The 26,682-nt window shown below is 43.0% G+C and overlaps 1 protein-coding gene across 13 annotated transcripts in view; it reads left to right on the top strand.

Annotated features, from left to right (window-relative positions):
• The window catches only part of KALRN (kalirin RhoGEF kinase), a 489,190-nt gene that overhangs the window by 216,031 nt on the left and 246,477 nt on the right, over positions 1–26,682 (top strand). For all 13 annotated transcript variants that reach the window (XR_012646382.1, XR_012646380.1, XR_012646383.1 and 10 more), the window contains exons 12-14: positions 7,523–7,718; positions 14,521–14,687; positions 26,350–26,469. Coding sequence is in view for 8 of the 13 variants with exons in the window: in XM_075000963.1 (XP_074857064.1) it covers positions 7,523–7,718; positions 14,521–14,687; positions 26,350–26,469 (483 nt within the window). In the remaining 5 variants the exon portion in view is untranslated. The remainder of the gene's footprint in view (positions 1–7,522; positions 7,719–14,520; positions 14,688–26,349; positions 26,470–26,682) is intronic.

Here is a 26,682-nt window from a genome sequence, read left to right as displayed (position 1 = left end):
CCTGTCTGACAACAAAAATTTCTACCCAAACCCAGAAGGGAGGATCAAATCCTGAGCTTGTCTGAACCCCACTGGCCAGAGAACCTGTGCTCTGAACCCTGCCACCCAGGGAGGGCTGAAGCCCTCAGGCTTCCAAGCTCTTTGTCATACAATGTCTTTTCAAGGTATATTCAGTTGGTTATGTGGATATTGTTGGGATTCAGAATCCAAAAGCATCAGAGCACTATCATTTCAATGACATCCTTTTATAACTCAGTGACCCCTTTCAACCAATCCACTGTGACAGTTCTGTGTACTATCAAAAAACCAGGAGGAATGTATTGTGATATCCAGAGAGCCACCCCACAACTGAAGCCCATCTCCTTGTTTGAGAGACAGGACCCAGTGGACTTTCTTCAAATGTACGATTAATATAACAGGTGTTGGGATTCTAATGGATACTTAAACAAATGGGGAAGCAGCTGTCCGATCCAAGGCAACATGGAGCAGTGGGATCATGTGGAATTCTGGAAACCTGGATTCTAGTCCCAGCTCTGATCTGAGGTTCTGCTTATTACTTCACTTCTCTCTGCCTGTGTTTCCACTTCAACCTCCTTTCTGGTTTATTTAAACTGTATGGTGTTTGGGGCAGGGATTGTTTCCTCTTGAGTTAACGCACAGTGCCATAGCACAATGGTGCCTTGAGACTGGTTAGATATTCAGGGAGCTGTAAACTGGAATAACATTAACAATGTAGGAGTCTACTACAGGCCACCTAACCAGGTGGAAGAGGTGGATGATGCTTTTTTTAAACAACTAACAAAATCATCCAGAGCCCAGGATTTGGTGGTGATAGGGGACTTTCACTATCCGGATATATGCTGGGACACTAATACAGTGGGGTATAGACTATCCAATAAGTTCTTAGACTGCATTGGAGACAATTTTTTATTCCAAAAAGTTGAAAAAGTCACCAGGGGAGAAACTGTTCTGGATCTGATTTTAACAAATAAGGAGGACTTGGTCGAGAATTTGAATGTGGGAGGCTGCTTGGGTGAAAGTGATAATGAAATCATAGAATTCACAATTCTAAGGACTGGTAGGAGGGAAAATAGCAAAATACAGATGATGGATTTCAGGAAGGCAGATTTTGGTAAACTCAGAGAGCTGGTAGGTAAGATCCCATGGGAGGAAAAACTGAGGGGAAAAACAACTGAGGAGAGTTGGCAGTTTTTCAAAGAGACATTATTAAGGGCCCAAAAACAAGCTATTCCCCTATGTAGGAAAGATAGTAAATATGGGCAAAGACCGCCTTGGCTTAACAAGGAGATCCTGCATGATCTCAAACTAAAAAAGGAATCTTATAAAAATGGAAACTAGGACAAATTACAAAGAATGAACACAGGAATGCAGGAGTAAAATTAGAAAGGCTAAGGCACAAAATGAGCTCCAACTAGCTACAGGCATAAAGGGTAACAAGAAGGCCTTTTACAAATATGTTAGAAACAAGAGGAAGACCAAGGACAGGGTAGGGCCATTGCTCAGTGAGGAGGGAGAAACAGTAATGGGGAACTTGGAAATGGCAGAGATGCTTAATGACTTCTTTGTTTCAGTCTTCACAGAGAAGTCTGAAGGAATGCCTGACAGAAGCTGCGTCTACACGTGCACGCTACTTCGAAGTAGCGGCACCAACTTCGAAATAGCGCCCGTCGCGTCTACACGTGTCGGGCGCTATTTCGAAGTTAACTTCGACGTTAGGCGGCGAGACGTCGAAGTCGCTAACCTCAGGAGGAGATAGGAATAGCGCCCTACTTCAACGTTCAACGTCGAAGTAGGGACCGTGTAGACGATCCGCGTCCCCCAACGTCGAAATTGCTGGGTCCTCCATGGCGGCCATCAGCTGCGGGGTTGAGAGATGCTCTCTCTCCAGCCCCTGCGGGGCTCTATGGTCACCGTGGGCAGCAGCCCTTAGCCCAGGGCTTCTGGCTGCTTCTGCGGCAGCTGGGGATCTATGCTGCAGGCACAGGGTCTGCAACCAGTTGTCAGCTCTGTGTATCTTGTGTTGTTAAGTGCAACTGTGTCTGGGAGGGGCCCTTTAAGGGAGCGGCTGGCTGTTGAGTCCGCCCTGTGACCCTGTCTGCAGCTGTGCCTGGCATCCCTATTTCGATGTGTGCTACTTTGACGTGTAGACGTTCCCTCGCTGCGCCTATTTCGATGTTGGGCTGAGCAACGTCGAAGTTGAACATCGACGTTGCCGGCCCTGGAGGACGTGTAGACGTTATTCATCGAAATAGCCTATTTCGATGTTGGCTGCACGTGTAGACGTAGCCATAGTGAATGCTGGTAGAAAAGGGGTAGAGATAGTTTTTGAAATAAAAACAGAACAAGTTAAAAACCATTTGGAAAAATTAGATGTCTGCAAGTCACCAGGGCCTGATGAAATGCATCCTAGAATCCTCAAGGAGCTGATAGAAGAGGTAGCTGAGCCGTTAGCTCTCATTTTTGGAACGTCACGGGAGACAGGAGAGATTCCAGAAGACTGGAAGAGGGCAAATATAGTGCCCATCTACAAAAAGGGGAATAAGAACAACCCAGGAAATTACAGGCCAGTCAGCTTAACTTCTGTGCCAGGAAAGGTAATGGAGCAGGTAGTTAAGGAAATCATCTGCAAGCACTTGGAAGGTAGTAAAGTGATAGGGAACAGCCAGCATGGTTTTGTAAAAAACAAATCATGTCAAACCAACCTGATAGCTTTTTTTGACACGATAACGAGACTCGTAGATAAGGGAGAAGCAGTGGATGTGGTATACCTAGACTTTAGTAAAGCATTTGATACGGTCTCGCATAATATTCTTATCGACAAACTAGGCAAGTCCAACTTAAATGGGGCTGCAATAAGGTGGGTGCATAACTGGCTGGCTAATCGTACTCAGAGAGTAGTTGTTAATGGTGCTCAATCCTGCTGGAAAAGCATAACAAGTGGGGTTCCGCAGGGGTCTGTTTTGGGACCAGTTCTGTTCAATATCTTCATTAATGATTTGGATATTGGCATAGAAAGTACGCTTATTAAGTTTGCAGATGATACCAAGCTGGGAGGGGTTGCAACTACCTTGGAGGATAGGGTCAAAATTCAGAATGATCTAGACAAATTGGAGAAATGGTCTGAAGTAAACAGGATGAAGTTTAATAAAGATAAATGTAAGGTGCTGCACTTAGGAAGGAATACTCTGTTTCACACATACAGAATGGGAAAAGACTGTTTAGGAAGGAGTACAGCAGAAAGGGATCTAGGGGTTCTAGCAGATCACAAGTTAAATATGAGTCAACAGTGTGATGCTGTTGCAAAAAAAGCAAACATGATTCTGGGATGCATTAGCAGGTGTGTTGTGAACAAGACACGATAAATCATTCTACCGCTCTACTCTGCGCTGGTTAGGCCTCAGCTGGAATATTGTGTCCGGTTCTGGGCACCCCAATTCAAGAAAGATGTGGAGAAATTAGAGAAGGTCCAGAGAAGAGCAACTAGAATGATAAAAGGTCTGGAGAACATGACTTATAAAGAAAGGCTGAAAGAATTGGGCTTGTTTAGCTTGGAAAAAAGAAGATTGAGGGGGGACATGATAGCGGTTTTCAGATATCTTAAAGGGTGTCATAAGGAGGAGGGAGCAAACTTGTTCTTCTTGGCCTCTGAGGAGAGAACAAGAGGCAATGGACTTAAGCTGCAGCAAGGGAAGTTTAGGTTGGACATTAGGAAAAAGTTCCTAACTGTCAGGGTGGTCAAGTACTGGAATAAGTTGCCAAGGGAGGTTGTGGAATCTCCCTCGCTGGATATATTTAAGAACAGATTAGATAGATGTCTATCAGGGATGGTGTAGATAGTGGTCAGTCCTGCCATCGGGGCAGGGGACTGGACTCGATGGCCTCTCGAGACCCCTTCCGGTCCTAGTGTTCTATGATTCTATGATTCTATGAATGAGATTTATAGTCCTTCAGTTAACATGGATTCCAATCATGAGATCCTCACACATATTAATGTTGGTGGGTAAAGTACAGGCCTTGGAATCAGGAGTCCTGGGTTTCTTCATTGCTAGGTCACACATTTTCTAGTGCGACATTTAGTAAGACACTTAACCACTTTGTGCTTCAGTTTGGCCAAATTAGAAAGGGAATCTAACATTAGTCCTGCTTTAGCAGGGCCCAGTGAGGGAAAATCAGCCAGCATTTGCAAAGTGTTTGAGATTCCTAGATTGCAATTTAGGATAAAATATTGTTAAAACATTTCACTTTCACTAGGGTGAAAATCCGTCCCATATTTGGGATGCTAAAAAGGTGTCCCTACTTATTTTCAAGGGGGCATAAATGTCCTGAATTTGGGCACCCCCCACAACCCGCTGACTTTTTCTGCCAGCAGCTGCTGGCCATAGAGCACTTGGCTGTCACATCAGTGCCACTTTCCTAGGTCTGGCGAGGGGGGAGTGCTGGAAGCTGCTGCTTCCCCAGGGCTGCAGGGTTGTGGGGAGTGCAGGTGGCTGCCGCTTCCCCATAGGGGAGGGCCAATGGCTGCCACTTCTTTGACGCGGGGGGAGGGACATTGGCTGCTGCTTCCCAGGGGCTGGGGAAGAGAGGCCAGTGGCTGCCGCTTCCCCAGGGCTCAGGGGAGGACATGCTGGCAGCTGCCACTTCCCTTAAGCTTGGGGAGAGAGGGGGAGAAGGAGGGAGCGCCAGTGGCTTCTGCCTTCTTCCCAGCTTCCTCGGGCTTGGTGGAGCTGGGAGGAGATGTCCCTTCCCCCTGCCAAAAAATATCTCCATGTCCTTTATTTGGGACAGGGTGATATGGTCTCCCTAACTTTCACTTTTGGTGTGTGTTTGGTGGTCTGTGACTTGAGTCAGTGTCCATATGACAGATGCTCCTGTGATCTTTTGCACCATCTGCAGAGAGGCCAAAGATTGAGTGGGCTGAAAACTGAACCATCTGTAGAAAGTGGTTCCTTCAGGAAAGGCTCAAGTACATTGACACAGTAGAGTCTTCTGACCAGGTCAAGATGGTTCAGTCCTGGGGTACAAGGATGGGTAGCTCTAGATGTCTCTGCCTGTGGATGGCTGTGTAAGTACAGGAGCCATCAAAGGTTTGTGGCTTGGCAACAATATCACAGAGTGCGAGGGATGCTCCAGATGGGTGGACTGAAGGCTCAGTAGTCCCACAGTTCACATTGCATCCCAAGAACTCCACCACAATAAGACATTTTCTCTCACAGGCTATGTCTACACAAGCCCCTTCCTTTTGAAAGGGACATGTTAATGAGTGGGTTCGAAAGATGCTAATGAGGCGGTGCAACGAATACGCAGTACCTGATTAGCATAATGGCAGCCGTGGCAATTCGAAAGTGCAGCTTTTCAAATCACGTGCTGCCCGTGGAGATGGGACCTTCCGAAAGGACCCCCTCAGTTTTCAAAAACCCTTCTTCCTATCTGGTGTTAGGAAGAAGGGCTTTTGAAAACTGGGGGGTCCTTTCGGAAGGTCCTGTCTCCACAAGTGGCTCGCGATTTGAAAAGCCGCACTTTTGAATTGCCGCAGCTGCTATTATGCTAATCAGGTACTGCGTATTCGTTGCACCGCCTCATTAGCATCTTTCGAACCCACTCATTAACATGTCCCTTTCAAAAGGAAGGGGCTCTTGTAGACACAGGGACACTGTCCCCCTCTAATGTCCTGGGATCAACAAAGCTACAACAACACTGCGTATGAAACTGTGTATTAACATCTGCAGGATGGAGACATTCTCCACAGTAGAACAGAATCTCCACTATCCTAATATGTAGTTTGTAAGAGAAATCAGATGTGACATATGATTGCATTTCTGATTCCTCTCTGTAACTGTGATTCTTAAGTACCTTTAGTCAGCTTCCCCAGTGCAGGTACACAAGAATTGATTCACATCTACAGGAAATTTTGATTAATTCTATTATACATTTTCGGATGACTATGTTTTACCAGCTTGACAATCAATGCAATGAACTATGAAAGGCAATATTCTTAATAACCAATAAAAATAAAACCTCCTTCTGATCCAGTAAAATTATATGCCATTCTAACAGCCTATGTGAGCAAAACTGGCTTTGTATGGAACCTCAAGTACCATACCATTCAGAGTGGAAATCTATTCTCATTTTAAACTGTAGCTATTCGTTATGTTTTCCATCGCTTAAAATGAGGTCAAGGCCTGCCCACTATCAGCAGAGGATCTCGCTTTAAAACCCTTTCTAACTGTCTACCAACCTCCTTCTCTCTTTTCCACCATGACTGTTTCTGCAGGGCTTGGTAATAGAAAAGAAAATCTGCCAATAAGCCACTGCGTTCCAGAGACTCCAATTAAATGGGAAGTGTGAGTAAAATCATAGGCCACTGCAATCCGGAAGGGTACCAATGGGACTGTAAACCAAGAGAGTTATTATTTCAAGTTATTTGGATGCAATGGACAAAGGAATAATTTGAATAAAAATGGAAAGCCCTCAGGAGCACTTGTGCTCTTCCCTTCACCCTGGAACTTCAGTCCTGGGTTTGTAAAATGATCATAGATTGCCTGGGGTGAACAAATCTGTGTTTCCACTTCATTCAAAGAAGAGTCTAAACAGGGAGCTGGACTTGGGTTCTCATTTTGAATTTATGTCTTTTAAACCCAAATCCAAAACAACATGCAGAGGGCTTGGGGCCAGAAATTCTTGGTTCGGTGCTCTTGGTTTGCTTTGTAAGTGTGGGATAAAATGCCAAAATTTTCCAAAGTGGGTTTCAGAAGTTAAACACCTAAGTATGCATTGGGGCAACCACAAATTTCATTGACTTCAGTGAGAAATGGGGCTTAACACCTCTGAAAATTGGACATCTTTCATGTTGGTGCCAATACAGATTAGATATTTAACTTAACATCAAGATTTGATTACCATTACCTTTGTCCCCTGTTCTTCATTTCCTCCTATGGCTTTTTATCCTTATTTACTTCTTTCTAATTTCAAGTGTGATTCTGTAGAAGCTAATGCAGTTGGACTCATTTACTATCTGGGTACTACAAGGTGATAATACAGTAGAAATAGTGATTGGACTGTTAGATTAAACAAGAGAATTGTTTCAATGAAGAAACAGGACACAGAACAAAGAACAAGAACAAAGGAAGCAAAGTTAGACAATCATTGCAAATGATTGCTGGAGATCTGTGTAGAGTTTAGAGCTGGGAATTGTAATTTTGTACTTAATTCTGCTACTGCTTGCTGTGTCGTTGATCAAGTCACTTCTATGCTACATTTTCCCAGCTTGTAAATAGCATAATAGCACTCACACACCTTTGTCAAAGCACTGAGATCCACATAAAAAAGTGCTATGCAAGTGCCTCTTCCAAAACTCATGGAAATAAACAGACTCCCCTTGATTTCAAGTGGCTTAGGATCGGATCCTGCTGGAGGAGTATTATGATGATCTAACTACTGTTTTGGAATAAGCTTTTGTTGGCTTCCAGTGCATACAATATGTGGCTTTTTCTTTGTTTTGAAGGTAACAGCAGAGTTAGATGCCTGGAATGAAGATTTATTGAGACAAATGAATGATTTCAATACCGAGGACCTAACTCTGGCTGAGCAACGCTTGCAGCGTCACACTGAGCGGAAACTGGCCATGAACAACATGACCTTTGAGGTTATCCAGCAAGGACAAGATTTACACCAGTACATTATGGAAGTCCAGGCTTCTGGTGAGCAAGACAGTTTGCTTAATGGTTGTCCATTTAAAAAAATACAAAAGAAATCACATAATCTGTTAACAGACCCCTAGCTGGATAATTGAATGTTCTCCCTTCAAAGAAGTATTGAAAATGTACATTGTTTTCAGTATGAATGTGCCATATGGTGTTGGAATTTTATGTGCAAAGTCTATTTGGCAGTGAAGATAAACACAGGATATAAAAACCTGCCTATCATGCGCTCCTAAATGGCAGTCTTGAACATATTTGCAGAGAAGTTGCTTTGTGTCTTATACCCTGCTTCTCTGCAAAAGGTTCGTGTTTCCAGTATGTTTGCATTCTCACCTGGGAAAAAATAATAATTCAGATAAATCTCTACTTACTGTCCTAGAAGCTATAATTATTTGTGAGCTGCTTAAATCTTCCCACATGTCTTGAAAGGTGCACAGAACAGTTTCTCCACACCCTTAAAGTAGGACAAGAGGAGACTACTCTCAGGATACAAATAACACTGATTTTCTTGATCTCATCCTAGTCTTTTGCAAACATTTAATCCCAAAATACATTTTTTTCAATATTCAGCATAATTTGGCAAGCTCTGGGTAACAGGAGCTGAGCAGCAGCTAAAAGGGAAAGTTGTATGATAGGAAAGCAGGTGCACAGAGTAAATAGTATGTGGAAGCTGGCACAGCATAGACTCACAATATGTCCAGCTCTCTGCTTTGCCTGTTAGTTCCTGGCTTTGTTGTTTGGTGAAATTGCCCAGAATAAATCAGTAAGTTGCACTTTTCTTCCTGGAAATATCAGAGCAGTATGGCATGGCAGGTACAGGATGTGATCCAGAGCAGATGCAGGTGGGAGTAGAAGACATGGGGAGGTACAAGATGTGATCTATGCCAGAGCACAAACAAGAGGTTAGTTGATTGGTCTCTGAGGAAAAACTCATTGTGTTTGTTTGGAACTCTAAAACTGCTGGAGAATAGAAATAATTTTCTGGATTCTAAACAGTAGAACAGAGATTACATTGATTATTTCTTAAAAAATATTTCAAAAGATTACCTCAGCCTCCCTGTGTGAAGCCCATGTGGAGCAAACAAAAGCCATCCTGAGGACTGAGTATAACAGGGTTACTTGAAGGTTCTTTTCATAACCGGTTTGCAGGGAATGCAGAATATTTGAAGGATAGCAATGTAAGGGACAGCAATTGCTCTTTGGAGCCTACTGTTTCTGATTTCAGTTGAGGACAATTTTAGGTTATAAAAATTACACTGAATTTTCTTTCCTCTCACTGAACTCTACATCAGGTTTGTTCAGTTTACAAGTCAAAAGCTGCTTGCTCTTACTAACAGAGCTGGTAACTCAGTATGAGGCTTTGAAAATCAATTCCTATTTCTGCCACTTTTCAAACATGATTGCTAGTGCTGCAGTGAGTGGTTCGCTGAAAGTTTAGATGATGAAGCCACAAACTTCTTCTTCTTCAAGGAGTGTCCCTGTAGGTGCTCCATGGTAGATGCCTTAGCAACTTACTTCTTGCCTAACATCTTGAGGCTCGCGGATGATATAGTTATCATTGAGAAAGATAAGGAGAAGCTAGTGAAAACAATGCGGGTGTTAAAAAGGGAAGCGGTACGGACTGATTATGAACATCAATAAAACAAAAACAATGGTTTTTGGAGGTAAGGAAATAGGAAGGAAAATCAGTGTCAATGGTATTGAACTAGAAAAGTAGAGAAGTTCACATATCTGGGGAGCAACATAACATATGATCTAGACTGTAAGAAGGAAATAGCAACTAGAATAGTGAAAGCAAGAGCGAGTTTGAAGACGATAGATAAGATCTGGAAAAGCGAAGCAATTAGCTTAAGAACGAAGCTGGGCATCTTGAAAATGTGTGTATTCAGCAGCATGTTGTACGGATGTGAGACGTGGGTGATAATGAAAGATTCAAAAAGAAGAATATTAGCATTCAAAAGGAGTTGTTGTAGAAAGATTCTGAGAATAGGATGGATGCAGAAGGTCACCAATGAGGAATTATATAGGAAGATACAGCCGAAAGAGAACCTGCTGTAGAAGGTTATAAAATGGAAGCTATAACTATTTGGACATGTTTGCAGAATGAACAACGAATGAAAAATCAAGACTCTAGTATTCGGCTTAATGGACGGTTCGTACAGGAGAAGAAGACCCCACAGAGAATGGATAGATGATGTAGTAGATTGGCGTGGAGCTAGTCTACAGAAACTAAGCCACTCTGCACTGGATAGGGAAAGATGGAAGGAAATAGTGAAAGGGGCATCAGACACCAACAGGTGCTGAGCCCATGGTTATTGATGATGATGATGAGACCTCTATTCTGACATACAGGGGTAAAGCAGACCCTGGGGACAGGAAGCAGCATGGCATCTGTGACCCTGAATGCAGGGCAGGGTTCCCTCTATGTTTCTCCATCCATGATCGGAATAAATTTTATGTGCACCAAGTCATATGGAGATGTGCTCCATCAGTGGAAATATATGCTGCTGGCTGTGGGTGCTGTGGGTGCTTTGTTAATCAGGTGGGTGGCATTTAAATCTCTGCTGGATGGCTGCACAAGCACTCAGCTTACAGAGAACACTGGTGCAGGGCTGGAAGTCAGGACCCCAGGTATGCAGAGGCAGTGTGGCATCTGGGACCCAGGGCATGTGAGAGGATAGAGCAGCTGCTGGGACTCTGGCATGGGACCAGAAATCAGGGCCTAGGTGCAGGGCCAGCAACCAGGACCTCGGGTAAAACATGGGGGTGTGCTGCAACACCCCATCACTCCTAGTTCAGTGCTGGGGCACGGCAGAGCCCCCGACGCTCTACTGAGCTTTGACTTCACATCGGCAGGCGCACAAGCCAGGCAGTGTGCGCTTCTGGCACTCTTGTGCGGGGCAGCCTGTAGCATCTCCAAGCCATGTGCCTACGGTGGGGTTCAGGTTGCAGGGATTCTAGTGTGAAAAATCGCTATCTGACTTAATTTGCAACCTCAGCCATCGCATTAAAGCTGCGAGTGAATTAAATGTTTTACATTTCCCTTCCTTACAAAAGACCTACATTAAGTTGCTTTTTATTTGTGTGTGGCCCACGATTGATTTTTTTCTGCAAGTCAATGGCCAATGATAGAAAAAAAGGTTCCCTGCCCTGCAATAGAGCCCATGACAATGTACACCAGCCAAGAGTGGTGTGTGGCAGCTTGTGCCTCCCCAGACAGCCCCATATGACTGCACCCATGTTCTGCCTATGAGCGGTGGGGGCAGGTGCCTATGATCAGAGGGATGCCTGGGCTGCCTCAGGAGAAGGGGAGCTAGTGGAGTAGTGGCTTAGGTGGAAGGGATGGGTTGGGACAGGTCAGGGTCTAACCTCCCTGTGCCCATGGTTCACACATCACCCATGACACCAGCTAAGGATCTACTCCAGTGAAAGAGCTCAAGATGCAATAATCTTGGTTTAATGCCAGCAAAGCACATGCTTCAGTCTCTTCCTAAAGCATTTAAACAAATGCAGTAATCCCGCAAAATGAGCAATTTTGAGTTGCGCTTAACTCTCATTAATGGAGTTAAGCACAACTCAAAATCCCCCTCCTGCCCTGGCTCAACTCCCTCAGCCCCTCCGCTATGCAGCCTGGGTTCAAACCCCCCAGAGCCCCAGTTCACCCCCACCCCGTGCAACTCTGGCTCACCATCCCCTGCACGGCCTTGGCTCTTCCCCTCTCCCCCGCTACACCCAGCTCCGGATCACCTCCTGTGCGTGGCTGCAGCTCACCTCACCCTCCGCGCCCAACTCCGGCTCACCCCTCACCCCCTGGGCTCAGCTCTGGTTCCTGCTCACCCCCCACCCTGTGACTCCAGCTCACCTCCACAGGGCCGCACAGCCCTGGCTCAACTCCACCCACCGCCCCCTCTGCAGCCCTAACCCACCCCAGGCTTAACCCCCTGACTTCCTCTCCTACAGCCTTAACCCACTACCAGGCTCAACCCTCCCCAGCTGCCCCCTCCAACCAGGGCTTACCTATCAAAAGGTGCTCCTGCTGCTTCCCTGGCTGCAGAACGTGCATTCTGCTGGGGAATAAAGCTGCTCCCGAGTTACACATAATTTAAGTTATGCGAGGGTGTGTGGGAGTGCAACCCTCACATAACACGAGGAACTACTGTATTTTAATTACAGTTAAGTATGTACTTAAGTGTCTCTCCTGAACTAGGATGCATTCTTGAAATGGGTCCTAAATCAGCACAGGAATAAATGCCTCTGAGATTAGAAGAGCTTCATATTATGCAAAGCAATTTCCATTTGGTCAGTGAAGTCTGTCATCATGTGGCAAAGTCAAGCTTAAAAGATTTTGAAATTGAAGTTTCCCAGTATCATTCACTATAATCTACAACTCCGTATTACACAGAATACATTTTTGTCAATTATGTCATCAAAATGTATTTTTTCCTTTATTTTAGTGTTTAATGAAAGCTATTTTCAATTTCCATACATATATTTTATCTGTAACATATTTTAATACATTTAAGGTTATTCACTGATTTAATTAAGACCTCATTGTGTTGCTACCACTAAGAAAATTAATAAATAAAACTTATTTAAAGGTTGGAAGTCAGAAATTTGACTTCTGGCATCCGTGCAAACAGAATGGCCTTTTCTTAAAATCATCAGCTGGCTTTTTGGGTGGATTTTTCTCAGATTTCATTTATTTTGGCAAATTAGGTTTTTTATAAAATCCTAATTGGCTGAAACATAAGCAACATGTGATGCATAATACAGGCCTGATCCAAATCTCGGTAGTGTTTTCATCGAATTTACTGTGCTTTGGATCAAGCATTACTTGAACGTGTATAATTTGAATAGTCTGTAGTTATCTGAAGGGTTGAAGAAAATATATATAGGTAGCTAGGTAGATTGTACCTCAGTTACACCAATTACACCAGCATCAATCCAGAGTAAATACCGTCATCTTGGTGTTGTTTCACTTGATATAGGGGGGCATCACTGAGAGCTCTGGTGTGTTTATGTTGTTGTACTTGAGGCTACTCATTTTAATAAATCTGCTTAAGAGCATGCTCCACTCCATACTGAAATCCCCTTCAGTAAAGAGATGACTAAAAAATTTGAAATTGCATTCAGTTTATTGAAAAAGTAGTTCTGCTTGCATATGACAAACGTGTGGGTGAGGGCTTTGGGGGGAGTGACATTATTAAAAATACAGTATGAAAATGCTTTCTGTTTTGCAAATCCACCTTTGAGGAAAATGAGCTCTTTCGTTGCATATGCTGGCAAAGTGGCATAAATCTGTGTGACATGTGGCAAGCAAGAAAGGGCAAATCATTGATCACTGGGAGAGTGGGTTTCCCTTGGATAGTTTCCTAGGCTGTTTAGTGGTTACTGCTGATGAGTTAGCACAGTCAAAACTACATCAGTCAAGTGTGCATGATGGAAAACCATGAGTTTAATATCAAATAGGAGTGGTGAAGTCAAGCATGTAAAACACCAGTGTTTTGTCCTAAGGATGCAGTACCATATGCAGGCTAATTATAACAAATATGCACGGTGCCTGACAGTTAGAAGGAGCTTCATTCCCAAGAATGGGAGCATAAGTTAAATTTCCAAACCCTAAATCTGAAGCGTGGGGCCATTTCATCTTATTTGGTATTGAGGAAGCTGTTTTGTTTTGGCTGGGAAAGAGAATCAGCCAATGAGTTTCACTCCCATGTGCCTTTCTTGAGAGAGTCAGAAAATGGATAACACAAGGTAGGGCTGACACAGGGTTAATATAGGTTCTAATTCTGTTGCCTGCAGATATCACTGTGACAGAGGATGAAAGTCATGGAATTCTGGGACACAGAAAAGACTTCACATTAAATATCTCTAAAAATAATTTCTCTGCTTTCTGTGTAACTACTTTCAGTTGTGGCGTGGGGGTGGGTCCTTTTTTAATTTTGCATAATCAATGGCTTTGAAGAACAATGCATTGTCTCCTCACACTTAGGTGAATCTTATTATTATAATTATTTGGATCCTGCATCTGTTGAAGCAATTAAAAATTTCAGGCTCTTACTGATTTACGATTGCATAGATGACAGTAGTGTGAAATGTCAAATAAAGACTTGGGCCAGTCTGTCAGTTACACTGGTGAAATTGCATATCAGAGAAGATGAGCTATTGTTTTGCATTGTTTTTCTTGGGATTTTAACACAGTGGGCCAAATCTACTCGGCCAATGAAGCATATTCAGTACTGGGTTTGGAGGGATTGGGGACGGGTATGCTAAGTCACCTTTTCACACCTCCAGTTCTAGAGCTGGTTTAGGAATGATTTGACACATGGCATAAATGAGAACAACCTAAAATGACTGAATAAATTACAAGAGTGTTAACGGTCCCCTAGGAACCTGCACAGACTTTAGGCACACTCGACATTGTGGGCCCTCTGCTCTTCCACCATCCCAGAAGGAGGACAGGAATCCTTCCTTCCTTCCTTCCTTCCTTTTAAATTCCCAGTTCCACATCACCAAAGCTGCAGTCAAATCATTGCCGTATGGAAAGTTGCAGATGAGCAAAACGAGGAGCAATCAACATAGAAATCTCATTTTATCGATACACACAGTGATAGACAGGACAGTACTGACATAGGATTCAACAAACATGTGCACCAGGGTAAACCATATGCTGTTTGTGAAAGGGTTTACCAAGAATCACGATAGAGTCAAATCAATGTGACAGGTTGCAGAAATGTGCTGCAATTGGAATTGCAAATAAATGAAATTGTCTCTCTCTATGCATGTCATTTTGTTGTAGGCATTGAACTCATCTGCGAAAAGGACATTGATCTTGCGACTCAAGTGCAAGAGCTGCTGGAGTTCCTACACGAGAAACAGCATGAGCTAGAGCTTAACGCTGATCAGACTCACAAACGGTTAGAGCAGTGTCTGCAGCTCCGGCACCTACAGGCTGAGGTCAAGCAGGTCAGGCTTTCTTCCATGGCCATTAAACCATTTTGTGGTGGCTCAAACATGTCTTGAAAGCAATTACAGTACAGGCGGGTTGTTAAAACTGTTTCTGCCAAATTGCTTCCCTCTAGGTTTATGGAGTGTTAATCCTTTTGTGTAGCAGTATTTCATCTGTTCACAGGCTTCAAAATGAGCTGTTACAAGTTCTTGAGGAGTCGTTTCCATTTTCTGCGCATGGGCAAAACCCCATAAATATTTATGGGAGTTACATACACCATTCATGCAGAATTAACCCCTTAGCTTTTACTTTGGAGTGTGCTTCAGAACAAAATGTGATCTGGGAATATGAGGATTTGGGTACAAACTTGAAAGCACTGTGGAGCATTGGCTTCATTGGTGCATATCTCAATGTCCAAGTTTAAAGTGTACACAACGCTATTTTGCCCTCCTTACTTCATTTTTTGCATTATTCACTGACCTTGGGGGAGCTCAGCAAAGTTTGTCATCTTTGGTTAAGATGTAGAACCCTGAGTATTTTTAATCTTCAACTGTGGATCTCACAATTTTAGCATTAGTCTTCTAGCTCCAATAACATTAAAGCTCAGTCATTTATGTTTTTCATGCCTGAATTTCCCAGTAGCTTCATTTAGATATGTTATATTGCTTCTCTTCCTGTCCTGTCTGATTGCATACTGCCACAGAGCTACATTTTTCCACTCCAGAGGTGGCTGCATTTCGGTGAAATGACTGTGTCTTGGTTTAATGGGTCAGTCTTGGTTTTCATAGGATGCCCTGAGAGTATCTGTTTGATCACTTGAAATATCCAACTTTTCCATTTCATCAATTAAAATGTTGGTATTTTTTTTTAAAAATTACAAATTACATTACTCTAGGGAGCAAAAGATGTTCTGTGTTCACCAAGAAAAATGGAATTCAGTAGAATAAATGTTCAATGTTTAGAGTGCACAGAAAAGTCAAATGATCATAGACTCAATCAATGCTGTTCTTTGCACAAAGTGAACATTAATTATAACTGCTCAATGTTTCATGAGAAACTGACTTAGCATTACATTACATATTCTTCTGATATTTTCCCACATGACCTTCTCATAAACAAAGTAGGGAAATGCAACCCAGATGGAGCTACTAGAGAAGAGGTGCAAATCTGGTTGGAAAACCATTCCTGGAAAGTAATTATCAATGGTTCACAGTCATGCTGGAAGGGCATAACGAGTGGGTTCATGCAGAGATCAGTTTGGGTTTGGTTCTGCTGCCCCTGGGGGACATTAAACTCTCCTGGAAGCTCTGCCACCACCTCCAGCAGCAAAGTGGGGTTGGAGCGCTTTCTGGCTGCTAGCTCCACACCTCTGCCAGCAAATCCCTGTGGCCCAGGGGAGGTGTGTGCAGAGCTGTCCCACCCCTACGATGGCCTGGGGCAGCGCCTCAGGCCTTGTGGTTTTGGGGGCCCTGCAGCAATTGCCCTAACCATCCTATGGACAAGATGGTCCCCCCCTACTCCAGGTCAGCCTGTAGGGCCTTGGGTGGGCCCAATAGCAGCAGTTGGGCCCCCCTCCCACTCACCATGGTGACAGGAGCCTCAGGGAAGCAGAGTGCTGCAGCAGCCTCTGCATTCCCACCGTCTCCCAAACCAGACCACTTGTTCCACTTCCCACCACCACAATCTGCTGCCTCACTCTACTTCCCTTCATGTCCCGCTGCTGCAGTGAGTGAGGGGAGGCCTGGCTCCTGCTGCCACTCCTTGGCATGCCCCGTAGGGGAGAGGGCATGAGGGAAGTGGTGCGATGTGGGGAAGGGCAGAACAGGGGTGGTAAGAATGAGAGTGGGCGTGGAAGAGGTGTGGGCTTGAACTTTTGTAAGGCCAAGTGCAAAGTACTCCACTTAGGAAAGGGCAATCAGTTTCACACGTACAGAAGTGGGAACAACTGCCTAGGAAGGAGTTCTGCAGAAAGGGATCTGGGAGTCATAAAGGACCACAAACTAAATATTAGTCAACAATGTGACACTGCTGGTAAAAAAAAAATGGGGTGTATTAACAGGAATGTGGTAAGCAAGGCACAAGAAGTAATTCTTCCACCCCACTCTGCATTGATTAGGAGAGTTGTCTATAGTTCTGGGGACCACATTTCAAGAAAGATGGGGACAAATTGGAGAAAGTCTAAAGAAAAGTGACAAAATTAAAGTTTAGAAAACATGACCTATGAAGCAAGGTGGAAAAGAATGGGATTGTTTAGTCTGGAAAAGAGAAAACTGAAAGGGGACATGTTAACCATTTGCAAGTTGTAAAATGTTGTAACAAGGTGGAAGGAGAAAACATTATTCTTCTTAACACCCGAGGGTAGGACAATTAGCAGTGAGCTTAAACTGCAGCAAGAGTGGTTTTCGATGGATGTTAAGAAAATTTCCTGTCAGGGTGGCTAAGTACTAGAGTAAAGTGGCTAGGGAGATTGTGGGATCTCCATTATTGGAAATTTTTAAGAGCAAGTTAGACAAATATGTGTCAGGAATGGTCTAAAATAATAATACTTAGTTCTGTCATGAGTGCAGAGGGCTGAACTAGATGACCCCTCAGGGTCCCTCCTATGTGTAATTGTACAGTTGGCAAAAATCCTCCATGCTGAGAAATATGTTCCTGGGGCTGCTGAGTGAAAAGCTGTCAATTGTGCCATTAGTGCTTGTTTTAAAAGTGCACTTTGGTTTGAATAGTTTACAACCTCAACAAATGCTAACACAAAAGTCTCCTCGTATTCAATTTTGAAAATATGGTCACCTGGCATTTCAGTGTCAAGTATGAAGTGTGTGGAATTTATAAAGTGCTTTGGAATCCTTCTGAATGGAAGGCTGTATATTATTATTATTATTATTATTATTTATAAAGGGGCTGTCTTTCTCTAGGGACACAAAATATGTTACACACTGTATTTGGAACAAGTACTTTACTCTCTGCAGTGTAGCCAATTCTGAAACGAAACACGGTGGTTATTTAAGAGTACACAGTGGTTCTGTGTTAGAGCATAGAGGGCCAGATGCAATATAAATTCTAGAAATACATGTTGTTATAGTTGGGCCTAATCCATTATGTCACCGTTGTTTTTGAGAAATACAGTGATTACTGCTTTCTGGATAACTAAAGCTGCAGGACCGAGAGCATGTATGGGGAAGTTTAATTCACAGGTTTGTGCCTTAGAATATTCCACAAAACAAACAACTAAAAACCTAACTGATGTGTGGGGAATCTATGGTCTGCTGGCCATACTCATCCCACAGCTTGCTTGATCCCCGTGAGGTGTGACCCCCCCGCACACACACACAGTAGCATGAGCCATCACTGGCATTCCAGCCATGCAGGGGCACCCTGGCTGGAGCGCCAGCATTGGCTCTCCACTGTGGAAATGGGGGTTGAACCCTGAGCTTTTCAGGCCTGATCAAGGCAAGCTGCTGGCCAGACCTGGCCTGTGGGTCCTGCCTGGTGAGGGTGAGGGTGGGGAGTGGCCTTGCACACTGCAGAGAAGCACTCCCATTAGGCTTGTTCCCACTGACTGAAGGCCAATGGGAAAGGCAGGGAGCGGTGCCTGCAATGAGCACTTTCCTGCAGCGCAGAACTGTGCAGAGCCACCAGTGTTCCCCCTGCCTTGGGAGTTGGGTCATATGTGTCCTCTTCATCTGCCCCCTTCTGCCCAGACCCCCATCATCCCACTCCACTCCTGCACCCTCCCAGCCCTCACACCCCCACCCACAGTCCTCTCCACCCTACCTCCTGACCAGACCTCACACCCCAACCCCAAAGCACTCTTTCATCCTTCCTCCTTCTGAGACTGCACTAACCCCCAGCCTGCTCCTGCACTCTACCTCCCACCCAGACCCCACACCACAACCCTGCTCCCCAGAAGCCCCCTCCCACACACTGAACCCCTCAGTTTGGTCCTACCTCAGAACTTAAGGATCCCACAAAATCTACTAGCCCTGGGCTCCCAGAAGAGTTAATCTGGCCCTGGGAGTAAACCCGGAGCCTTCCTGATTTTCATTTGGGGGCCAGGTCAGTGATTCCCCACCCTGATCGAAAAGATAGCATTCAATTATCTATCTCCTGCAAGAGGAACACGAGCTGTCCTGAATTAGTGTTTCAGTATTTGAAGTATCAAAGCCTTCATTACCCTGTGACCATTCAGCAAGCTGATGGCTAAGAATCATTTTGTATGTTCAGATGAATATTAAAAAATCTATTCCTTATTAACCTATCAGATACTTGAGCTAATTTCCCAGAAAAGAGCAAAATAAAATATATCCTGAAGTAGCTGTATTTAGTTTCCTTGGGGAATGAGTCATATTCACAACCACTTAGTGAAATTGGAAAATACATTGATTTTGGCTTGTTCATCTCTGGTCAGGGCCAAATTTCCTTCATTTTTAAGAATGAATTGTCTCACCCTCATTCCCAAATTGCACTTGCTCTTGAGAGTCAATGGAGATTTAGTTGCTACAGACACCTATTGTAGCTTTGGTAACATTGTGCTGACACAGCAAACTAGGTTGAGTTCTGGGAGACATACATATGTTTGTGTTTTAACATGATGGCTTATGTAAATCCAAAGTCTTTTTCCTGTCTGTATCTATTAAAGTCTCTTTTAGGAAAGGTTTCTGTTTTAAATCATATGCTTCATGGGTTTGAATGCGAAGAGGATAGCTGTTTGTGGCCATTTAAGTGAAAAATCTCCAAGTGTGATGCTCTGTGACCTGAGACAGAGTGGAAATAATATAGATCACTGGTTCACAAAATCTTTCATATTAAGGCATAGAGCTTCTCAAGGACATATCCTCATGCCTCACCCTTCTTTTCTGTTGTAACTATAGAACTTGAAAAGCTTATGCAGAAATAATAGCAGGACAATTGCTGTTTAGATTAAAATAAATTCCCCTTAACATTGGCGGCCTATGGTTTTAAATTCCTGTTCCCCTGTTTTATGTTAGTCCTTTTATTTCCTTTCCCTAGTTATAATATGTTAGTTTTCTTAATACCCAATTTAACCAATCTCACCTTGCTGTCCCACTGTTCCTGTGTCTCAAGCTCATTATATAGTTTAGTTCTTCCCTTCTGCGTGCCTAGTGTCCACTTCAGGTTTGATTATAGCTGAATGTAATCCCAGGTACTACATGAAAGGCCCACTCTTCACTTTTTTCAGTTTAATAGGAGAAAAGGCCTTTGGAAACCTGAGAAGAGTCTTATACGAGGCTCTAACTGTGATGAGGCATCCTTGCTTGAAGACAGGCAGATGCTTTCCTGCTATACTACAAGAAACTCCACAGATCACCTGCAAAATAGAGGTTCTTGTACATTAATTTCAGTACTGATTGAAGTCAGTGGAGTTTCAAGTTGGAAGTCTGAGGAGAATTTGGGCTCTGTGTTTGATAATAGTGGGAAACTGCTTATAGCAAATTGGAACAGAAGTCTGTAACTGTTTCAGTGCATTGTAATTACGATGATAGTGAAACTTCTGCTTACAGTGAAATCATTGTGCAGGCTTTGCTCCAACTGGATTCTACTGTTACTGCTTTTCAGTCATAAGCAAAATCATTGGGCCTCTTTGTAGAGACTTGGGGGTTATTTAAATCCATAAATATTTTATTTCCACTTCAACAAAACTGATAAAATCTGTAATTTGTAGGAAACGTCTGTTTAAAGCCCATCATTTAGTGCTAGGCTGTTAGCACATTCCCAGATAATAGCAAGTCTGTGAATATAGGAGAGTGATCAGAGAATTATCTTGGGGCTATATTAGAAGCATCTATACAAAGTTGTAATTAAAAGAATATTAAGTGTCATTTAAGTTGGAGTCAATTTGCAAGCAGGTCTTGTAAACCAGATAAAATATGTAAATGTTCACCTCCAAATATTTCTCAGTTCTAATTCCAACTCTCCTCTTTGTGGCTGTTTTTTCCCCCAAGTTGTTTGGGTACTCAAAGAAGCTTTAGCTATTCAAATAAAAGCTATGCTTACTATGTGTACACAAAAAATAAACACTTGTGGTGGAAAAATTACTTGTAAAAAAGTGTAGACCATTTAAGCTGAGAACTGTACATTTCTATATACAATGTGGAACATTTTGAACATGTTTGTGCCATCAGAGCTTTCATCAAACTCTAATTACATGGCTCCCAGAGTGGCAGGGAGTAGGAACATGGCCCATGGCTGGTCAGTTTTCCAGGTCCCACAAGCAGAGGGGGTGGGAGCTGGGAACCAAACCCTGGTAGGATGGTCATTTTCCTGGCTCCAGCAAGCCCAGGCTGCTGCGTGGTTTCCAGCTCCCCTGGGCTTATGGGACCCAGGTGTTGCTGCTCCCTGGTTTCCCACAGTGGCGAAGGCTGTCTGCCTGCCTGGCTTACCCCAGCTGTGGGAGCCTCATGGGCAGACAGCTGCAGAGCAACTTTGAGTTGTGCTTAACTCGTGTGAGCTCGAAGTCGTGCATTTTGAGTGTTTACTGTACTTAAAAACTCATACATTGTTTTACAGCTGAAAATATAAGGATACAGAATTCTGAATGGAAAAATGAAGGCCAGGAAGCTTTTTACATTGCTGAGAAATGTCCCACAAGCTGTGTTTTTATCATCTGATTTAGACTCTTTTAGAATAACGTGTTGTAATCATCATTTCCAAGTTGTTTATTTCAGTTGTTTGGTTAACATGAGCAACATAAAAGACAATTGTATCCGTGAGAAGTTGTGAGAAACAACAAAAAAAGATCCTGATTTGAAGTAGTTGGCAATTAATTTCATTGGTATTGATCAGTTTGTGAAATGTAGACACTCAAGATCATGAAGGTATTTGCTCTTATTTCTTTAAACATATGGACACAGCAAAAAGGTATGTTGAAATACTTTCAACAGGATGGAAGCATGAAGGATCAATGAGGCGTTGAATTATAGCATTAGTGTTTTGATTCTGCAGACCTTTATATACATGCTTATGTTTAATAACACGATTTATAAACATTTTCGGGTTTAGCATCCAGCTTTGTATCTCTGAACACTAGATATTACATTTTCAAGAGCTGCATGACGTTTTCGTTTCCACTGGAATTAAGGAGAGTCAGGATTCACAGGTATAAGGATAATTAGAATGTGCCATATACAGCTGACTTTTCTGTCTCCAGGGCTGTGTCTACACTAGGCACCTTCTTCAAAGGGGGCATGGAAATCAGCCTGAGTGGAGAATACTCATGAAGTGCTGCGACAAATTTGGGAGTAAGGGCACTTCGAAGTAGTGCGGGCACTTCAAAGTGCCTATGGCTATGTGGCATGCAGGCGCTTCAAAGTTTGCAACTTTGAAGTTGCTGCGGAGAGCATTAGCCTATTGAGGTGCTGTATATTCATTGCAGCACTTAGTTAGCATTCTCTGCTCAGGCTGATTACCATGACCCCTTTGAAGAAGGGGGCTAGTGTAGACACAGCCCAGCTGTTGCTTCCCAAGTCTTCCTTATGCAGATATTAGTGGAAAGTGAAGTGAAGACTAATGTTGCTATTACATGCAAAAGATTTCAGAATACTCATTTGCAATTTTAAACAGATCTATTTTGCTCATGCAAATGGTTTTAACGCTGATTGAGTTTTTACTGATTTACAGTTGTAAAACTTTTCCTGTTAAAAATATTGTATCTTCTCATGAGGGAGCAGCAATTATGTCTTTTGCCTTACCTGACCAATCAAAACAGACTCAGATTCACAAAATAGCAGAGCAAAAGAGTCTGCCTTAAGTCATGCAGAAACTATACCTGGCTTTCATCAATATTGTTAGTACCTCATTTTCATGAGGGGAAACTTTAACCAAAAGTTGAGATGACAGTGATGCATGAGAGAGAGCTCTTACTGAAGGCAACAGATTCCAGGAAATGGAAAATTAAGGCTGAAATGCCATGTGTAACCCCATTAAACATTTTTTAGTTGCAGCTCATATACTTGGTGGCTACATCCATGCTAGTGAGTTTTTTCGAAAAGCTGGGGCTCTTTCGAAAGGTGCTGCAGAGCATCCGTACATGAAATGCATTCTTTTGATATTAAATCAGAAGAATGTGTCACTTTTTCTTGGATGAAGAAGAGTGCCTTTTTCTGAAAGATTCTTTCAGAAAAAAATGTGTGTATATGTCATGGGGGCTCTTTTTTTCAAAAGAGCCGTCCTCCATGGCACCAGATTTTTCAATCCATGGTGTTTCCTGGGCCGTTAAGAGATGGGGGCTGTGTGGCCACTCTCTGTCAAAAGAGTAAATTTATATTTTACAATCAGCTTTTTGTGTGTGGTTGTGCTCTGTCGAAAGACATTTTTTCAGAATAGATCTTCCAGAAGAACTTCTTTCAAAATATTGCTGTAGTGTAAAGGTAGCTGTGTGTGCACCTGGTTTCAGACAGTTTCCAGTTTTTATTGGGCTACCTCAAATATTTAACGTTGTTTAGTAAGTTTTTTCAGAGCCATTGTGTAAATATAAACATAACTGACAATTGGGAAGACCAGAACTCTGCTTTAAGATCTGAATTACTGATTTCATTGTGTGAAGGTAGCTGTTACATAGAGCGATCAAGTACACAGAAAATATCTCATTACTACAGGTGCTAGGAAACAAGTCGTTACGTCATCCAGTCCCTTCCTAGTGTTTAAAGCCAAGCTGACTTTTTAGGCTGAAGCTTTTGAAACTGCACAGGGGATTTAGAGAAACAAATTGCAAAAAACAATTCAGCATTTAAATCTAGTGGTTTTGAAAATGTCAGCTTATAGGTTTGAAAAATGAAAGCTGCTTCCTAAAATTCCCAATGACATTCTGATCCCTTTTTAAAAAGAATGATTATGGTCAGCTATGTCTTTTCCAGAAGAAATACTCCTTTTTTTTTTTTTATTTAATTCACAGAGGCCCAAGTCAGCGAGGAGCTCAGCATAATGTAAAAGTGTTTCCTGGTGTATGCTCTTGTCACTTCATAGCTTGTCTAGCCATGGGGATCCTTTGGTTAATTCCTTCCGAAAAAAGGCAGAACTTCAACACTTGCTACAGTGTAGTTTGTAATACGTGGGTTTCTTGGTCTGGAGAATTAAACAAAATTATAGACAAAATGATTGTTGTGTGAAAATCCTATTCCTTTTTCTCGGATCTGCTATTGTGTTTCCCACAGCAACAGTAACACCTGCTGATAGATGAAGACTGCTCTACTGCTGACTTGAGCAGAATGCTATTTTCTACAAATTAGGGTCAGCTACATGTGCAGACTGGCTCCTTTTTTTCCTCCTAGGGACAACTAATTTCCTTATCCCAGAGGGAGGGAAATGGCTGTGAGGAAGGTGATGTATGATGTAGGGAGAAAAAATGGTTTCTGTAAGGCACTTCAATGAATCACCTGGAGGGAATGGGGAACCAAAGATAAATTGATATCTAGAATGGTAAACCAAAGTTATTGGATTTCAAAGCTTATACATCATAAGCTACGTTTGTGAAGGTGATTAGGTAGTAAGGATTTCCTGTGCATTTGTGAACAGGATGTTATAATTTAAAAAAAAAACAACCTGGATTTCTTGCAATAATTTGATAGCTATATTGACAGAAAATAGGACTACAATCAGTTGGCAAATTTATCCATGAATTTACATGTGCTGTTTGAGTGATTATTTTTGGACAGAGTGTTTTAAAATAGCAGAATGTGTCCCACTGTTTTTAAAAAAAATGTCCGGTATATCATTCACACCTATTATACAGTCCAAATCTGCCACCCTGGCATTTAGCCTTCCTCCAAAAGTAGTCCAAGAACTTCATCCAAAGCCACTAAAGCCAATGTAAAAACCTCCTGACTTCAGTGTGATTTGAATCAAGCCCTTACTGAAATCCGTGGGACTACTTGCAGAATAGGATACTATTCAACATTGGTAAAGGTAACAGAAATGGGCCCCATGACCTGAGGGAGAGGGAAATTGTTCATTTACATTTTTTTAAAAAGTGATATCCAGGGGTCGATCAAGCTTGTTGGCATTACTCTTAATGAGCATGCAGAGCTACATAGTGGAATGAGTAAGTCAGTTTTAGAATGGGGGGAGGGCACTAAACTGTACAGGTGCAGAATGAGAATTGCATAGTAAGATTAGAAAATGAAGATGGAAATTGCTCTCTGTGCAAACATGTAAGAGTAAGGCGACCATATCTCCCTGTCCCAAATATGGGAGAGGAAGATATGGGGGGGGAGAGGCGGCTCCATCAAACCCCAGGGAGCCAGGAAGGAGGTGGTAGCTGCCAGCACTCCCTGGGAGCCCTGCAGAAGTGGCAGCTGCACATCTCACCCCCCATCCGAGCCCTGGGAAAGCAGCAGCTGCCAACCCCGAGCCCCACTCCCAGCCCCAGGGAACTAGAAGCTGCAGCCACCCGGATCTCCTGGGAAGCCGCAGTTGCCATTGCTCCCTGAGCCTAGGAAAGCAGCAGCAGCTGTCCCCACTTCCAGCCCTGGGGAAGCTGCTGCTGCACCTACCACATTCCCCCTGATCCACACATCCCCCGGGAACTGGGAACCCCTTTGAAGCTGCAGCCACCGATGGCCCCCTCTCCTCCCCCCAACCCCAAGCCCTGGGGAAGCCACAGTTGAGAACTCTGAGAAAACTCCGCACCTACTGGCAGAAAAGGTCAGCTGGGGAGAGGGCCCAAATATGGGACAATCAGTTCCTTTTAGAAAATAGGTCAGGGTGCCCTTTTGGTCCCAGATACGGGACTGTCCCACCCAATATGGGCCAGATGGTCACCCATTGTAAGAAGAAACAATGCAGGCTGAAATCGAGCAGAAAAGTAGAGGTAAGTCTGAGTTCTAGAGCTTGGACTGATCCAGATCAGACATTCCTCCAAATTCCTGGGTGCTTCCATTGAAAGGAAAGGGATGTTTGATTAAAACTATTGAAATTCAAATGTAGAAATGGACCCACTTCCTATTTTAGCAAATACGTAGGTGGTTTCTAAAAAATACCCAAGCCAAGAGTCTTCATGAGATCTGACAGTGCAGCCCTTCCACTTAATCCTCTTAATCCTGTGGCCAAAGGCTTTGTACTTGGAAAAATATTATTCAGAGAAGGAGAGTTCACATTGCTAGCTACTGTGGGCTCCTCAAGTCAACAGACCTGGGCCTGATTTCATTTAAGAGTAAGATTGGAATCATGCCCACAGTTTCTATGACACTTTGCTAAGAACTTTGTTACATTTTCTAATGAGCTGTAAGAACAAGAAAGCAGCTTTTAAGGTGAAAAATGTGACTTTTCAAACAAATATGGACAGAAATTTGCAAAAGGGGCAGAAAATCATGTCTAATTTGAACCCTGCCTTCTTACCCATTGCATTCCTGACCTGTGGCATTTACAAAGAGGAATATTCACTTTATAATCAAAGCTTCTGGTGACACTGGGGACTTCCTTGATATCAAAATACTCCTGCAGTGTCTTCTAATTTTTCACGCAATTACTTGTATAGTGTGACCTGTTGTCTGTTTGACAATGCATATTATTTGTTTAAAGAAGTGAGTCCTTATCCAATGATTTATATTCTGCTGATTGACTCACACTCAGATCGTGTTAAGTAAAGTATATTTCTTCAGGCGGGCTGAATTAGGAGGTTATTTGACAGTATAGACAATCACATTGAGTATCCTTTCTGTACAGGTGCTCGGCTGGATTCGGAATGGGGAATCAATGCTCAATGCCAGTTTAGTCAACGCAAGCTCCCTTTCAGAAGCTGAGCAACTCCAGCGAGAGCATGAGCAATTCCAATTGGCCATAGAGGTAACACCAGTGGGAACATTCGCTTGTCTTTCCCAGTTAAACAGTATAGATGGGACTAACTGTCCAAGACAGGCCTCCAAAGATTTCAATGTGTTGAATTCGTTTTCATTTAAAATTATTTAACCTCTGTTTAAAATAATCATTACCACCCATAGAGCCATAAAGCAGTGTACTTGAACATCTTCCTAAATGTTTTTGCCACCTATTAATGCT

This window comes from Carettochelys insculpta, chromosome 8 (assembly GCF_033958435.1).
Source record: "Carettochelys insculpta isolate YL-2023 chromosome 8, ASM3395843v1, whole genome shotgun sequence".
Lineage (NCBI taxonomy): Eukaryota > Metazoa > Chordata > Testudines > Carettochelyidae > Carettochelys > Carettochelys insculpta.
Note: the sequence above shows the minus strand (reverse complement) of the source record. Positions and strands in the feature narration are given on the sequence as shown.